This window comes from Cynocephalus volans, chromosome 8 (assembly GCF_027409185.1).
Source record: "Cynocephalus volans isolate mCynVol1 chromosome 8, mCynVol1.pri, whole genome shotgun sequence".
Classification (NCBI taxonomy): domain Eukaryota; kingdom Metazoa; phylum Chordata; class Mammalia; order Dermoptera; family Cynocephalidae; genus Cynocephalus; species Cynocephalus volans.
Window position 1 is genome coordinate 140,527,217 of NC_084467.1, and position 17,888 is coordinate 140,545,104.

A 17,888-nucleotide genomic window follows, 5' to 3' on the forward strand; every position below is an offset into this window, starting at 1 on the left:
AATAATCTCCAAGACCTTGAATGTGCTTGGCTCAAGTAATGCAAAAGTGCTTGCTGGGTAAAGGAAGTCTTCCAAGATCGATGAAGAGGTACCACTCTTCCCTCCTAGTCCTCCTATACACAACAAACACAACAGAAGAGAAGGGCACTGACAAAAACCTTCTCCTCACATGCGCCGTTATTCCCTTAAGAAAGGAGAATGTTCAGGCAGATCAGGTCTGGGATGCTAACATTATTCCTCTAATCATCTAGAAGAACTTCAGGCTGATGTCAACATCATAACATACATGAGAGAACAGGGAAGGAAACTGAGTCAGAACCCAGGGATTTTTGAGGATGAGTCTGACGCTAACATGGTGTTAGTGAAGCTCTTCTAAGAAAGGGTACATGCCATCTAAATCAGATACCCAGAACCACTCTCTGTCTTCATTTTGGTTTGGGGAAATCCTCAGTCCTGAAGAGGTCCTCCAAACAAGCAAGAACCTCTCTCCAGTCCAGACCTTCCCCCACGACCCATCCCAGCCCCAGCCTGAGCTCAAACCCAACCTGCAGCTGGAAGGAAGGACAGAAGGAGAAATGAGGGGCTTCAGATAGCTTGACACTTTGCCTACTAGTACCAGTTTTACTCTTGTTAGTTTATTTTACCTCATTCTCCAAATTACTGGTAATGTTTAAATGGCTTGGGAAATTGGGACAATTCAAAGTCATGGTCTTTTGCCTTATCAGATTTCTAAAAATAATTATTTGGCCTTGCATTTGAGGTCTAGCACTTAAACAGTCATTTCTAAAATCATCAGGAACAAACTAAACAGACAGGTCAGTTTGCTATTATATTAGCTGCTCTATAGAGACACAGGAAAAGTAAATATGGTAGTATTTGTTAAAAAGAAGAGTTCAAATGGACCCTTAGAGGATTCCTAATTATAAGAATGTCTATAAGGGAATGTATGTATCTTATTATAACAAACATTTTATTAGTGATTCAAAGTTTACAACGTTCATTCGCATGCCTTTTATTCCTCACACGCATGGTATACTCTAATAATTAGAGTGATATGGTGACTGTGGTCTTGAGCACTTAGCTTTCCTACTGACCAACAGTTATGGAATGGAATTCCAGAATATTCTCTGGTTTGTGTTTGGGCTGTCAACCAATACAAAGCTTTGGCGAACATGAGCCCCCTTGCATGGGGCTGCTTCAACCACGGCACATCCTGTGGGTCGGGGCCACTTCCCCGTTTCACCAGCTGGGTGCCACTGCTCCAAAGAGACTTCTCATGGGTTTCTGGAGCATTTCCTCTCATCAAAGATGTCGTCTAATTTCTGAGTCTTCGTTTCTGCAGTTGGATGTCCTGCCATTTATTGAAGATTCAATGCACTGAAGATAGTACAGAAGCTCTAACAAACTCAACGTCAGGAGGAGGAAGTACTCACACTAAAACTTGATTCTACTTTCCTTTCCTGACAAGGCATTGGTGACTTAGACAAGGGGGTTTCAAATGAGCCTTCAACTCTATGGATAAGACTGAAACCAGTAGCTCAACCAACCGTGATATGTGTCATCTGGCAGAAAATAATATGTTCATTTACGCAAAGATATCTTGAAACAATGAACAAAAGCCAATGTAATGCATGTAAATCTAGGAAATACATTTAAAAAAAATGCTCCATATTTAATAATTCTTAAGGGAGGATGGCTTGAGAATAGTAAATGTTAATTAAGGAAAACAAGATGTTTTATTGTATAGTAGGAAGGATCTCTACAAAACTAAAACTGGAACTTCCTTTACTTGTCAGGATGCTTACTTTGGAGAGGCCAAGGGGTCTGAACGCTGCCAAGTGTAGGGTGACACACCTTTAAAATATTTATGTGCAAAACACTAACCAAGATAAAGTGAAGCCAGATGATCCTTGGGTTTCCTTCTAACCACGTCTTAACAGTCCTCACTTGTTAATCAGACTCGGAGAAGGACTAAACACGGAAGGTATGTAAGACAATGAGAAAATAGTAATAATCCTACTTACAAATGTCCAGGTAGTCAAAATCAGAGTTTTTGTTATTATTCTCTCCCTTTTTAAAAACCAATTTGAAGTTACACAAATCATATACTCATATTTTCTTTAAAAAATTTAAAACATTACGTTTAAGGATAAAAATCCTCTTTTACCATCACACCCAATTTTTTCTCATCCATTACCACCCAAGCCAACCCCATTAATAAAAGTAACATCATCAAAGCCAACAATGGATTTTCCACGCCAAGAACTGTGCTAAGACTTAACAGGCATTTCTTATTTAATTTTCACAACTTCCTACTAAAGTAGATTCAGTTATTATCCCCATTTTACAGAGCAGGAAACTAGGCCTCGGTATGCTTAAGTCCCCCATCGACTGCGGTATCCATCCATGAATCCCTGCACATATATAGGTATCCATAGAAAATACAGTGTTGTTGTTTTGTTTTATTAAAAAACCTTAAATGGCATCATACCATACATGTCCATTCTACAATTTGTATGATTTTCCCATGACATTCATATAGTTCTAACATTATTTTTAACGGCTGCCTAGAGTATGGTATGACTATATCATTCTCCTATTGACAAGCAAAAAGGTTATTTGCAAATTTTCACAGATATAAACAATGCTGCAGTGAATGTCTTGTGCAAGCTTCCTTATGCACACAGGCAACTGCTTGGGTGGACAGCAAGATGTGGAAGTGCTGGGTCATGGGTGTGCATGTTTAAAGTTTAATAGATACTGTCAAATTGTCCTCCAAAATGTTTACCACTAGTATGTGAATACATATTTTCTTACAGCCATGCCAAAATCTGATATTATCAAACTTCAAGTTTTTGTGCAACTAATAGGTGAAAAGATGGAATCATGTTTTAATTTGCATTTCCCTACTTACAAGAAAAGTGGTACCAGGCAACACCATCCAGAGTGGTAATTAAATAAAACAGTGACTTAAAGCAGCATTACATAAAAATGTGTATACGCATTAAGCATACGATTTTATTTTAAATTATATAAATGTGCATTTCCTCTCCCATCTTTTCACACAGGAACAAGGCTTCTTCTTTAAGTAAGGAACGATTGACAAGGGATCCACATTCGCTTTCTGCATTAACCGTATCCTTAATGTACATCTAAGATTCCCTGTTTTGGTTTCTTAAGTGAAGTGAAAATGTAAAGACCTAGTGAAATAATCTGAGTACAGAATTTAATTTAATTTAACAAGCTTTTAGTAATTTGCCTTCATCAACTTTCCAAAGCATTCAATTTAATTTTCACCAAAACAGCTCTTTCCACCCTTGTGTTTCATTGGTCTGCATATTATTTAACTAAATTACATAATTACGGCGCACGGCTTGAGTGCTCCCGGCGCCAGACGGCCACCATGAAGTTCAACCCCTTCGTGACCTCGGACCGCAGCAAAAACCGCAAACGCCACTTCAATGCCCCCTCGCACGTGCGCAGGAAGATCATGTCGTCCCCGCTCTCCAAGGAGCTGCGGCAGAAGTACAATGTCCGCTCTATGCCTATCCGCAAGGACGACGAGGTCCAGGTGGTTCGAGGACACTACAAAGGTCAGCAAATTGGCAAGGTAGTCCAGGTGTACAGAAAGAAATATGTCATCTACATAGAGCGAGTGCAGCGTGAGAAGGCTAATGGCACAACTGTCCATGTGGGCATTCACCCAAGCAAGGTGGTTATCACCAGGCTAAAACTGGACAAAGATCGGAAAAAAATCCTTGAACGAAAAGCCAAGTCTCGACAAGTTGGAAAAGAGAAAGGCAAATATAAGGAAGAACTTATTGAGAAAATGCAGGAGTGAATCTAACCTGTTGTGCAGCCACGGTTTAACTGCAAATTTTTAGCCTAGTGTGTGTTTCTTTGGAATTTTTCAAGATTTCTCTGGAACGTTTCATTTGCCTTCTGTTTTGTTACTGATCTGTGGCTCTATATCCACATTTGCGACTTTGATTAATTTGGAAATGTTTCCTAATTCTGAATGGTATTTGCAATGTTTTATAAGTAAAATCCATCTTATTATAAAATAAATAAATAAATAAATAAATAAATAAATAAATAAGTAAATAAATAAGTAAATAAATAAATATTACATAATTACAATGACTTTCAACCAGTATAAACTGGTTTGGGAACCAGCACCCTGGCTCCTGGAAAACACACAATTAACTGTGGGAGCAAAAGCACAGGGGTGTTCTAGAGAGTAGCCCACCAGCCATCCAGGCGAGCGCACTGTAATCAGCATCTTGCAGAGAGGGACTTGCAGAAACTTGGTTAAGAGAGTATTCAGAAAACTAGTGACCTGGAACATATTTTCATATGCATATCATCCAATATCCTCTACTGTGAACCATCTGTTCATTTACCTATTTTTCTAATTATCTTTTAAAAAATTATTTACAAGTGTTCTTTTTAAATCCTGGATACTAATGCTTTGCCTTCTACTTACCAAAAATATTTCCTACCAGGCCCTTGCCTATCTACTAACTACTTTTTGTAGTTATTCTATTTTACAAAAGTATTTAATTTTGATGTAATGAAAAAAACTGTTTTCGGCTTTTGCTGTCTTGTTTAAGAAAGCTTCCCTTTGCTAAGATTCTAAACATATTCTCCCACATTTTCTTGAAATACTTTAAAAAATTTTGTTATTCCCCAGGTTCCAGATGAGAAACTTGAAGTACAGAAGTTTTTTTTTTTTTTTTTTTTTTTTTTGTCGTTTTTTTTTTTCGTGACCGGCACTCAGCCAGTGAGTGCACCGGTCATTCCTATATAGGATCCGAACCCGCGGCGGGAGCGTCGCCGCGCTCCCAGCGCAGCACTCTACCGAGTGCGCCACGGGCTCGGCCCGAAGTACAGAAGTTTTAAATATTTAGCCAAAATTATAAAGCTAGAAATAGTGGATCTAGGATCCATATTGGTATTGTATAATGCAAAGCCAATGCTACTATTTCACACCACCTTCCTTAAGAAGAAATTAAAGTCTGAGAGAGGCAAAGTGGAATGAATGGATGTTAAGCAATGATGAAAATTGGAATAAATGCACATCTTTGTTTTGAGAGTACATAAATGTTTGACATACAAATGATTCATCATCGGCCTCAGAAAACCAGCATGATCTCCATCCATAGACACCATGGTCAAAAGGCTCAAGTAACAGGAGGTCTCAAGCATTTATTGAGCAACTACTAGGTGCTATGCACTGTTAGGTGCTAGACATTTAACTGTAAACCAAAAAGATAAAGTTTTTAGTCTCCTGAGCTTACAGTCTAAAAGACAGATATATATATTAAGCAAATTACTCACAAATAGTTATTCTGAAACAGTTTTTCTGAGTACTATAAAGGAAATCACAAATGTAATCAGAGAGAATGAAGGAGCACGAACTTGGTTGGGACTGTCTGGAGAGGCTTTCCCCAGACAGCTAAATTTAGCCTGTAGCCTTAAGCATAAATAAGAGTAAACCCAGGCAAAAATGAGGGGGTGGAGTGTTGAGGGGAAAGGCATATTCTAGGCTGGGAACAGCAAGTGTGGAAGTTCTGAGTACGAATCCGGACTTTAGAAAAACTGAAACCCACCGATGGGGCGGGACATGGTGAGCAAAGACGGCAGTGGTAAGACAAAAACCAAAGTCTCACATAGGCACAAATACCACAAACAGAGGGTTTTGAAGTGGACCTTGAAGTCTGAAGATACTTTCTTTGACCATGGTCTCTTCTCTTCCCTTTGGCTGCCTCATTTATTCCCGAGTGTTCAGCTATCAAATCAATCCAAATGAGCACCGCCAGGTCCAACTATGCTTACGGATTCATTCATCCATTCATTCAAGCCAACAAAAATATATTGAACAACCAATATGTCCCAAGCAATGCTGCCGAGTGCCACACCTTCATTTCAACTCGTTCACTAGACTTCTCCACATGGGTGCTCCGCAAGTTCTTAAAGCTTTGCTTGCCCAACACCAGCCTCTGCTTTCACACTGTACCTTGAACTGTGGTCATTCAGTCACATGCCTTCCATCGAGCTACCAGAAAGTGAGCTCCCGAGGTTGGGATTTCTGTCCCATGTGCCTTTGTTTTCCCCAGGCCTAGAGGCTAAGAATCGGCAGGTGTTCTGTTACTGCATTTATTACATTGTCGTGTGCTCGGTGGCTTACCTTTCTCTCTTGTGCACTATACTATGAGATTTTTAAGGGTGGGCAAGAATGAATCACGAATAAATAAGTAAACACCTTATATTTTTGTCAAACACAATCTTCCTACTGATTTCACCATGTCATTGAGGTCACTACCTATTCTCACCACCGCCAATCCATCATCTTTCCAGGTGGTATTATCATTATCTCCTGATCCTTCTACCTCCTTTCATATGCAATGAGCTGTCAAACCTTGCTGCTTCTACTTCTGCAGTCTTACCCAAATCTCTTCTATTCTCCATGTCACTACGGGTTCAGACTCATTGCCTCTTGCAAAAACTATTAGGACCGGTCTCCCAGCTTGGCTCCCCATATCAATCCATATTACACCTGCTGCTGTCACATTAACTCTCCCGAATTGTAATCCCATCCTGCCAGTCCCTGGCTTAAAAACATTCAAAGCTTCCTCATAATCCACTGCATTAATTTCAGACCCCTCAGCTGGATATCAAGGTTCTATATATTATACCACCGGCATTGTGATTCTAATCTCTCACTGCTTCCCTACCGACACCTTTTCCCCATCCCTGTCACTCCCCAAACAATACTACGTGCCTTTTATTAAATATGTCTTGTGTGTTCCATCTGTTACTTTTTTTTTTTTTTTCCTTTTCAGTCTTTTTGTGACCGGCAAGGGGATCGCAACCCTTGGCGTGGTGTCGCCCACACCGCGCTCAGCCAGTGAGCGCACCGGCCATCCCTATATACGATCCGAACCCACGGCGGGAGCGTCACTGTGCACCCAAGCGCCGCACTCTCCCGAGCAAGCCACGGGGTCGGCCAGGGCCGGCCCCCCATCTGTTACTTCTGCCTGGGGCATTCGTCCTTATTCCATACTTTCAGGCCCATCATAAATACCAGCTCTATCATGAAGTAGGTCCTGATACCCCAACAGACATGAACGCTGTCTCCTTTGAATATCTGCAGTATTTTCTTTCTTGGAATTCAATATTGCCTGGCTTTATTTATAGTCATTCAGTACTTATCTTGTCTACTGCAATATAAGCTCCTTGAAGTGAGGGTCAATGGTTTCCTTATTTTTCTGCAGAGCCTAGTACAGTGCCTTGTACACAAGAGGCAATCAATACATACTTGTTGAACTGAACTGTTCTCTCAACTTTACTGTAAGCTCCTTCAGGACTGTGACTTTTAGGTACCCCGTGTGTCTCAATACTTACTAAGTGCTCTGTACATAACAGGTGCTCAAAACATACTTTAAATAATTTCATGGTTCCAGGGCAAGGTTCTTCAAAATACATGTCCCATTGGCATTGACCTAAAATCTCTTACCAATCAACATAAAGGAAAAAAGAAACACTGGTTCTAACATTCTTTATTCATTCCTCTTGTTTTATATGATAATCCCTCTTACTAGGTGCTTATCATGTATTAGGCACTCAGTCTGACAACCATCACCTCACGTACCATGACACTGTTTTATCCCCACTTGAAGTGGGCTGGTTTAGAGAAGTGAAGTAACTTGATCCCACCATGAGCAAGTGGCAGAGCTGAGACCTGAGCCCAGGAGGTTTCTGCCTCAAGAGCCCAGTCCAGTCCTCACCATCATACCATCCTGCCTTTATTATGCTTGCTGAGCCCCTGAATTTCACAACTTGAGTGAAAAAAACCACAACTTTTTAAAACACTTCAACCTATGTCTTGAAATTATTCTTTGGAGCATAAGAATGTCTTGACTCATAGATTATTTTAAAGTACATGAAAAATAAAGAATTGTGAAATCTATTTCATCTGCCTTCCATTGTCAGCTTCATGTTGGGGAGGCTATTAGTTTTTTTCAGACAACATGCATGGTCAATACTTGATTATGCACCCCAAAAGATGGAGTAGGTAACAAAGACAACATACTACCAGGTAACTGAAAATCATTTAATTTTGAAAAGCAGTCTGGAAATTTCAGAATCAAAGATAACCATTTACTCTCCATGCCCCAAGTGAAACTTCAGAAACTTGAAAACTCCTGTTAGTAGCCTGGACCCTGATTGGCTGGCAGGGTAAAGGATGGCTGTCACAGATAATCCACAGTAAGTCAGAATGACCAGAAATTTTTCTTTTTTCAAATTTCCATTTAGTCTGCATAGAAAGGCACTCGTGCCGATTCTGACCACAGTACTGGAAAACAATACACGAGCACCAAGTAGTTGAAAGATTCCAAATTGACAGAGAAGAAAAAAGGTGTATTGACAATAAATATGATGAGAGTATACTGAGGAAAAACCCACAAACTAAGATAAAAGGTGTTACTTCCTTTAGGATTACAGACATACAGCATGTGAAACAGAGATGCATGCTAGTAGTTAGACCCAAGGAGAAGCCACTGCCAAGTTGATCACCGATATCTCTTTATTATTAAAGATGAGATTTATAATTCAAGCCAAAACTCTATCAAGAGAGGACAATCTCTACTTTTCAGTAAAGTACGAAAACAACTACTGATATTTCAAGTACCCAGGTTTTCGATGTATCCATTCAAAGTTTAAAACAAAATCATGTAAAAAGTCTGATAATATTAACTTTTACTATTTAGTCATGGCTACCTTGTCCTGGATTTAAGTGTAAATGTTAAAATATATCATTACTGTAGGGATGATGAATCTTTGTGACTTAAGTGATACTTTAAAATCCAGATTCCACTTATGAGGCTAAATTTTATTATCTAGAGTATTTTCACTCCTTTAAAATGATCTAAAATATTTACTTTTTGATACTTCAATATTTCAAGTTGTAGATCATATGCTCCGAAAAGAATAAAGTAAAAAGAATTAGCCTCTAATATTCACTAGTATTTCATGAAAAATGACAGCCTTAAATACTCATGAGCACTGGTTAATATTCTGCCAGCTCGCTCTGCTATTGCAGAAATCATAAAACCAAAAACAAAGCACATAATAGAAAAAGGAGTTTAAGTCAAGTGAAAATATTTTATGACATTGCAGGATTCTTAAAAATACATTTACTCAATCATAAAAAAGCAAATAACCCCCAAATAAAATATAAACAAAATATATACAAAATATAACCAAAAACAATGTTGCTCCAATACAATTGAATAAATGCATATTCTTAACAATCTGTAACCTCTTTCAAGAAACCATCTAATATGATAATTAGCTAAATATTTTTATAGAGATGGAATATTAAGGTGAAACACGTATACTGATTCACATTAAAGACAGAGGTTCCTAACTTCCTGTTTTGCATCATTACAATTCTCATATTGACTCAAAACCCACAATACGTTTAAAAACATTGGGAATGTGAAGTACTGACTCTTTGGATAGAGATTTACTTTGAAAGCACATGATTTTCCTTTAAAAGGCAACTTCCTCAACAACATTACATGTCCAGAATAATGAATGGTTAAATTCATCTTGACCTGGATAGAAGTTAAAAGAGGTAGAGAAAACAACAACAAAAAAACCAAAAAACTATCCTCCCCACATAAATCTCAATCTACTTCATGCTTTTTCCTTTACATTTAGCTATTTTTAAACCCTGATAATTTTGCTCTATTTTCCCTGGAGTATTTCCTATCAAGATTAAAGAAGGGCTTATTCAGAGACAAACAGGATATAGGAATAACAGTGCAGCTTCCAGGCAAGCTATAAATAGTTCCAGCATTTTCAAGAAATCTTGGGCCAGTGTGTAAATTGCAGTTTAAACATGCAGTGCAGATTTTATTGCAATGGTGTCACCAAAATTCATTGTTCAGTGAAAAATTCGATTCTTACCAAGTTTTCTTGGTTCCTCACTGCTATTTTCTGCTCCTCTTCTGCCCCATTTTTCATGTATTTGACCTCTTCCACTGGTTTGATCCTATACTCATCTGAGTGCCAAAAAAAGAAAACACATCTTACAATTTTTTCCACAATGGTAGAAGAGTGTCAATTAGAAAAGCCCAATAGCGTAATTTGTTAGACCCTTTCCCCTATGGCCTTTACATATGGTTCATTTGGAACCATCTGGAGGAAGCTTAACCAGGCATCTTGTATATTTTTATAAGGTGCTCTCCTCTGTCTACTAGAAAAATCTGGGCACCACAAATGCAGCTGATAAAAGTGTTACTGCCTGGTCCTTTCACCGACAGCAAATGTTGCAGAGGAAACATGTTATTCCTTCCATCTCTACAGACTATTTGGAATCCACACATACTCAGACATATCACACAATGGTCTAAGGAGGTTAAAGAGAGTATTCTTATTTTTGCCCAAGAGAATATTAGCTCAAAAAGCCCATGGAAGCAATTTTCAGCAGTATACTCACACCTTAGTTTCCCTTTTCTTTTCCTGAAAAACAAAGTACTATTTAAGACTAAAGATTTGTACTGATAAACAAATAGATATAAACAATTGGAAATTAAAATTTTTCTTTTTGTGATCCCTATTTTAAATTTGAATGATCTGCAATTATTTCAAAAAAATTACTTATTTATGTTATATGCATATATACTTTAACTTAATCTCTATAAAGTCACATGCATGAAGAGCCATAATATCTGATAGATCTAATAGGTAGGTATATCACTCAAGGCTGGAGAGTACTGTGGAACACGCATGGAGCCTAGACCTCACAACAGCCAGAGAGAGGACATAAACCCCAATATCAATACACATGACAGGACAAACTCAGAAAAACTTGGAGCTAAAGTTCTTCTCCAGGATGGAGGTTTGGTAATGATGATGATGCCATTTTCATCGGACTCCTGTCAACAGGAAATGACTTGGGCACACTAAGGTCAAAAATAGGTGTCACTCTGAATCATCTTTAATCTTTACGGGAAAAATCGCAGAAATTAAGGGATTAGAAAATTTCATCAAATAACAAATTGATGATTGCCCAACACATGGCCTGGAGTAAGTCTAACTATGAGGGGCTACCTGAAAGAAAGATGCCTATCACTAGGAGAGTTCATATTTCAGTCTAGGAAGTTGCAATATATTTTCTTATTGCCTATGATTAAATAGGTACAAAATGACTATATTCTTATAAAACTTTTTGTCTTAGTATTTATAGTACCTCTTTCTAATGTAACTTCAAGTCTCCTCATACTACCCCTTAACACACTGCCTCCAAAGATGTTACAGTAGCATTTCTCCAAGTAATTACGCTGCTCAAATGTTTCTCAAAATTATCATTTTTATGAATGTAATACATTTGCATATATCTGAATAAAGACTTCATGTTCATGGCAAAGCCAATTATTTTTTTCACCTGACAATTCAAGCTAGTTAATGATTCTTCTTCTTTCTAAAGAAATTAGAAAGACTGGTGTGAGATTACAGTAATGAGCCCTTTAGGAATTCTAAGCCCTAAATGTATTAACAAGTTAATCAATGAATTCTGATCCACAATCACAACACAAAAGAATTTCCCATTCCAATTTGGTATTCAGAAGAGAAAAAAAAAAAAAGGTAAATTAATAACATCAACACATTTAATTAAGGATTACTTATTCAGAAGTTGGAAAAGCAATTGTTAATTAAAAAAGAAAAGAGACTGACAAATTATGCCTCCATTACAATTACACAGAGATAAAAACAAAGGTTAAAAATAAAGGTAAGAAATAAAAGTTAAAAATGGGCCTCCCTAACTTCATGGGATATTAATATTTGTAAACCATGGCTCACTGGGATAATTACTAACATTTAACTGAACTAAATTGTGATCTTAATTGATTATGGCAAGTCTCTAATTATTTAAAGATAAAAAATACTGATATGTAATTCCAACGGATTCTATGCTTTTGTCTAAAGGACCCAAACCCTCACATGATGGAACGGGAAGAGCACAACACTTCAGGATCAGATGAAACCTTCTGAAAGACCCAGAAGTCCCTTTGCTGACTGCGTCACAGAAAACTCTCCAAGACAGGCCCCACCCTTGCCTTGCACACTGTCCTTTCCCGTCCACCGCACCACAGCCCAGCGCAGATGCACTCGGGCAGCCTAGCAACACACAGTCTTCATTTTCTTATCCCTCCAGGGAACACAACTCAATTGAAAGCAGTAGACAAATTATTATTATTTTTCTAATATTTTTTTCCAATAAAACGGGAAAGCTACTGACCACATGACTTTCAAAGTAGCATTATTCCAAACACAGGCCTTTTTTTTTTTTTTTTTTTTTTTGCCCCCTACATCAAGACAGAATCCCCACCAATTTAGAAAGAAGATAGGTTTTAACATGTCATTAACAGCTCCGGCTGGCTAGCCAACGTGGTGTTAAGAGGCACACAAGATGACTGGACACAAAGAAAAAACAAACAGCCAGGACTACAAAGCCAGACCTGTCATTATTACTCACACAGCACAACCCACACAAAATCCATCATGGTATAAAACAAAAAGGCAGCAAGACCCTTAGATAAACCACAATTGGTACAAAGCAAATGCTTAAAAGTGGTGCTGGGAAGGAAGGTGTCCATGTGGAAACAGACAACTCATCAACCAACGTGTCACGCATTTCCAAGGCGATGTGGCTGTGAGGGGCAGCCCTTGCCAACTGGCCTCTGTGTGGACGAATGGAGCATTTTGGGTTATGACAGTGACACAATCACTATCAAAATCCAGTTTTCCTTTTATTGAAGGCACAGGGGAATTAATTTGGGACTTGAAGCCCCCTTAATCACAGCCCACACCAGAGTCAGTAAGGACAGCCACTGTCACATGACAGAGGGTCCTGGCACCCGAACAATGTGCCCACTTGATTAAGAGGCAGGGGAAGCAGGACCTGCCTTCCCCCAGCTCACTCTGGCTCCCTCACACCTGTTCGCAATTTTTCTTTTCTTCCTGTTGCTCTTGTCAGGTGGCTTATTAAGATGCACGTCAGGAACAGGAGGCGGACTCCCGATCTTTCTGTGTAAACAGTTGCAGGCTGTGCTAATCAAAATAGATCTGGGGTAAAAGCAATGCCTTGGTAATATTTTTAGCATTTTATTCTTCAGATAATATCAGAGAAGACCTAGGACTGTATGGTGGCAATCACTGATTAAAAGAAGACTGGGTGAGAAGGTGTCAAAACAGATTCAGATTTTCACCATTTTAGAAAACAACTGTAAGATCTCTTCTTACCTCAAAGAGCAGCATTTACAGGGCTCCTCTTGCTTCCTCCTTCCCCATCTAAGATGTACTTTGTGAAAATTCCTAACTTTTTAATAACTCCAGCACTATAAACTCACTCCAGCACCTGTCTCCTAGTTGATTCCTTTGAAAGTCAGTTCTAGTAATTATAACTGTAACTTTGTAGCAGATCTTCTACCTGCAAAACTTGGGAGAGGTAGGATAGGGCTTGTAAGTTCCTGAAGGATCCTCCACTGATAGGCAAGGCTAGGAAGGCCCAGAAGGCCAAATTCTTCATGTCCCACTATTATGATTCTCAACCCTTGGAAGTGAAAATTTGGAAAAGCCAAAGATTTGCTTGGGAACTAAGCTACTGGTGTTTTCTAACAACAAGTGCACTTGAAAGTAAGACAAAAACAAAACAAAAAACTCTCTACATTTGAATGGTTTGCATTTCAGTCTGCATTCCTGCCCAGAAACTACATAAGGAGGGATGGTTTCATGTACAGACTACTGCATGGAAACCCTCCTGTAGCTGAGCCATGTCAGTAAGAGGACCAACAACCTTGTACTAAGGTCTTGGAGGGAGGGGGCCATGTGATCTAGAGAAGGAGAAAGGAAACATTTCCTTCTCTTTTCCTGGACGTAAGGCTTGAACTAGGCCAATATTTTTAACAGGCAATGATTGTCGTTGATGGCAAGCAACCTCCTCTTCTAAACCCGTCTCAAACCTCCGTGGAAGCCCTCCTTAAGCCTCCAATGCACTCTGCAGCTTCCTGAGCTCCCTCCCTGGCCTCCCCCACTCTCCACCTCTATCGTGGCAATCCACTTAGACATGTCTCAAAGGCCATTTTCCTTCTCAGACTTTCTCTCATGCCCAATCAAAAGATGATTTTTGTTTTAGGAATCTCTCACTGGTGCACTGCTAAGGAATACAAAATAAAGAAAGAAAAAAAAATTGAGGCTGGTTGTTTGCTACGGATGGGAGTGGGATGTGGGGTCCACAGTTAATTTTTTAGGGCAGGAAATCAACATTGGACAAGCCAGTCCCACCCAGCCTTTATCCTTTTGGGGTTGCTGAGTTTTTGGGACCCATGGATTGCCACTTTGGATCAAATCTGGAAATTTGTACGCTAAAATTCCTTTCTCCCTCCCGCCCTCCAGTGGTGCTGGAATGGGAACCCAGGCCGGATGACTTCAGAGCCCACATTCTTCACTGCTATGCCTGTGCCTTTGAACTTGTCTCACCCCTCCTGTCATCTTAATCTCCAAAATACAGTTTTGTGCTTCTCATTTCTGTAGCAATAGGCCAGTGCCTAATAAATATTTGTTGAATAGAACAGAAGTTTGTTGCAGAGGCATTAAAGAGCAGAGACTAGTGAAGGCTTTGATCCTGTCAGCATATCTAACCTGGTTCACTTTTAAACTCTCATCTGGAAAGCATTTACTCAGTACAGTCTGAGGACCTACTATGTGCTGGGCTCTGCGATAAGCAATGCAGGGGGTATGGAGAGAAGGGGATGGAGGAAGCCAGGTAACAGCACCCAAAGCAAACCAGCTGTCTTGAGGGGAAGACTCATGCTCTGGGAACCTGCCTTCTACTCAAGCACATTCCTCAGCAACACAGACTAGCCCCATTTCACTCTTCCACAGTCCACCAGGACTGACTCTAAATTGAAACTACCTCATGCACCAAGTAGAGATGCAGTTGAAGGCCCTCCTAAACCATTAGCAATTCCCTGTATAGGTCAATGCCCTAGTGATAATTACTATATCTTCACTTATAAGAAAGGGATTTAGTTACTTCCACTGTAATAGTTATTGTTAAGCAATGTCTAAAGCAATCATGAGCTGCCAATTCTAAATGTTTTGAACATTTCTAAGATGAGGTTTTGGTGCATCTAATCTAAAATATTCTCAGATCTTTCCAGACTTTGTCTCAAATCAACCTAATAAAGGAAAACTAATTTCAAAATAAGATCGTTTGATACATGAGGTTCTAATGATCAATGAAAATTATGTTTTTAGACTTTGGATTTGTGGAGACTAGACATGAGAGATGTCTGGCACTGATGTCTACTAGGGGAAGTATAAAGATTGTTCTTATTTGTACATATCCCCCTTTATGACACCTCATAATTCCAAAAATGTTAATATCACTAAGACAGCCATTCTTACATGCCTTTCGTATCCTTATTCACTAGTGAAACCTAATGCTTGTTTACATTTAAACAAGAGATTAAAATAAACAGAGATAAAAGGCCTCGGGGGTGGTGCTTGCTACTGCCTTGATAGTGGACGACCCATTTCAATGCACCCTCACTAATAAAGGCTATTATCATTTTAAAAAATATGTAATGAACTGAAGGGTGAAAAATGATATCTAATTTTTCAACTTAATGTTTTAGAATTGACTAGTGATACTGGATACTTTTCCCATGTGTTGATCACTCATTTGTACCTCTTCCTTTTTGAAGTGTCTCTTCAGATCCTTTGCCCTTTTTTTCTTACCAGAGGTGTGGTATTCTTCTTATTGACTGCTATGAACTCTCTGTAAATTACCGCACTTTGTGGACATACTTCTGGCCCAAAGAGGTCTGAGCAAAAATACCTCTTGATTTTCGTTCAGTCGTGGAAATGGAAGCATCTATCTGCTTTCTGTGCTTGAGTAAAGTGCTGGGCTGTCCCCTGCTGTCCTTTCTATGTTTCTTCCTCACTTCAACAATATTTATTAAACACCTACTACGTGACAGAGACCATGCTTAGTCCTGGGGCTATGTCTAGGAACAGGAAGCAGTCCCTGTTCTGAAGAAACTCGCAGCCAGTTGGGGGAATGTAAGAAAATAAGGAGGTACAGGGCACAATGTTCACGGCCATGAGAAGCACATGTGTGGGTGGGTGGTTGGAAGAACAGAAAGGAGGGACCCACAACCAAGGTTAGGGAGAGTGTTGGAGGACTTGACATATCTCAGTGAAGTCCTGAGGGACACTGGTTTGTGTGGGAAGCAGAGGTTCAGGCAAGGAAAGAGTGAGTTCATAGGTCAGAGAGAATATGGCAGACACGCAGAATTCCAGGGTGTATAGAGAAAGGTAAAGAGAAGGAGATGACAGGGGACTCTGGAAGACCTCTTCTGCAAGTCCCGCTGAAGAGTCAGGCTCCACTGTGAAGGTGATAGGACCTCCCCTGCCAGTGTCCAAGCACCGAAGCCACCATCACAAGCTAAGCCTCTGCCCTCCGGACTGCCCTCAACCATCTCCTCTGGAGAGACCCTAACCAGCATCGTCCAGCTTTCTGCCTCTCTCTGAAAGGAGCAGCAGCAAAGGCAGACCTTATATCCAAAGATGGACCAGTCTGTGGAGGCAGGTGAAGACGACCACATGGAGAAGACTGTGAAGGAGCCACAGAGAAGCCACATGAGGGGACTTTATCCTGGAGTCAGGTGGTGGGGGCTGGTGGGGATGAAGCGTAAGACACAGTATCTGTCAGACCTTGTTTCTGTCCTCCTCGATAGACATGCACTCACCTGGAGGTACTGCAAGACTGAGGAAGGTTGGGATGAGGGTTTGGAATCTATCCTAGAGCAAAAAGAGAATGCCACTGAATCCTGACCCTAGCCCCTTCTCCTTCGACTGGCACTGAGATGGATGTCAGTGAATCACAAGGAACGGAGCACTGGCTTCAAAAGGCCTTTCTCTTCTGCACCTGGCTTTGTGACTTGCCAGCTGTGTGCCATGGAGGTAGGGTATGGACCCCTCTGAGTGAACTGAGCGAGTTAAAATGTGTATGCACAGGATGGTATGGTCTCTTAGCATTCTAGGGTCCATGTTTTTGAGAGGACAAGATGAGAGGTACCCTCAGCTGCAAGGAGGGGAGGGTGGTCTTAGGGTTTGGAGTTCCATGGGAAGGATCAAAAATGATAAAGCTTCTGTCGTTAAAGCAACTTTAATAATTAAGACTGGACCTGCAGGCCCCATTCCTGAATCACTGAATCATTTAGAGGCCAGACAACACATTTCCTTCATTTATTTGGGGTTCATTATTCAGTGACCAAGGAACTATCATCCAGTCATTAAGGGCCCCAGAACATTCATCTTCTGACAAGCTCCAACAGAAGACATACAACCAGATCCAAACCCAGCCTGGACTCCTTTGAAAAAGCATACTGCAAACCAAGGCTTTTCATGCGAGAAGGGGGCTTAATTTCTATCCTATACAGTAATAATTCCCAGTCAAGAAACAGAAAGAGTGGCTGAGGATTCAGAGCCACTCCTGGAAAGGGAAGGCATACAGGGTTGTTCCGACAGAGATTTGTCGAATTTCTCAAGAGCCCTGCTCGGACCCTCTCCCCGGTGCTGGTTCTCCACCCACCACAGACCTGCTAGGACTCCTGAGAAGTCTCAGGTCAGCTAAATCCTCTCTGCTTTTCTGAGTACGGCTCCTGTTATCCTTGATAACCACTCAGGATAAAAGTCTGCCCAGGCGAATATCCTCTCCCCTGCTTTGATTTAATCCCTACGTCAGCCCTATGAGGCTGGTATGATAACCCCCTTTTACAGCTGTAGAGATATTAGCCCCTGATTGG

At 40.1% G+C, this 17,888-nt stretch overlaps 2 protein-coding genes across 5 annotated transcripts in view; one reads left to right on the plus strand and one right to left on the minus strand.

Annotated features, from left to right (window-relative positions):
• Positions 1-17,888, minus strand: part of LOC134384028 (uncharacterized) — a 202,866-nt gene that overhangs the window by 72,704 nt on the left and 112,274 nt on the right. For all 4 annotated transcript variants that reach the window (XR_010024237.1, XM_063105643.1, XM_063105642.1 and 1 more), the window contains one exon: positions 9,979-10,073. Coding sequence is in view for 3 of the 4 variants with exons in the window: in XM_063105643.1 (XP_062961713.1) it covers positions 9,979-10,073 (95 nt within the window). In the remaining variant the exon portion in view is untranslated. The remainder of the gene's footprint in view (positions 1-9,978; positions 10,074-17,888) is intronic.
• LOC134383954 (ribosomal protein uL24-like) lies at positions 3,362-4,057 on the plus strand. Its single transcript, XM_063105497.1, has one exon. The coding sequence runs from the start codon at positions 3,404-3,406 to the stop codon at positions 3,839-3,841; it is 438 nt and encodes a 145-aa protein (XP_062961567.1). The 5' UTR covers positions 3,362-3,403; the 3' UTR covers positions 3,842-4,057.

What these genes read in the sequence shown, in the direction of transcription:
- LOC134383954 (XM_063105497.1), top strand. Translation starts at nt 3,404, where the DNA reads ATGAAGTTCAACCCCTTCGTGACCTCGGACCGCAGCAAAAACCGCAAA.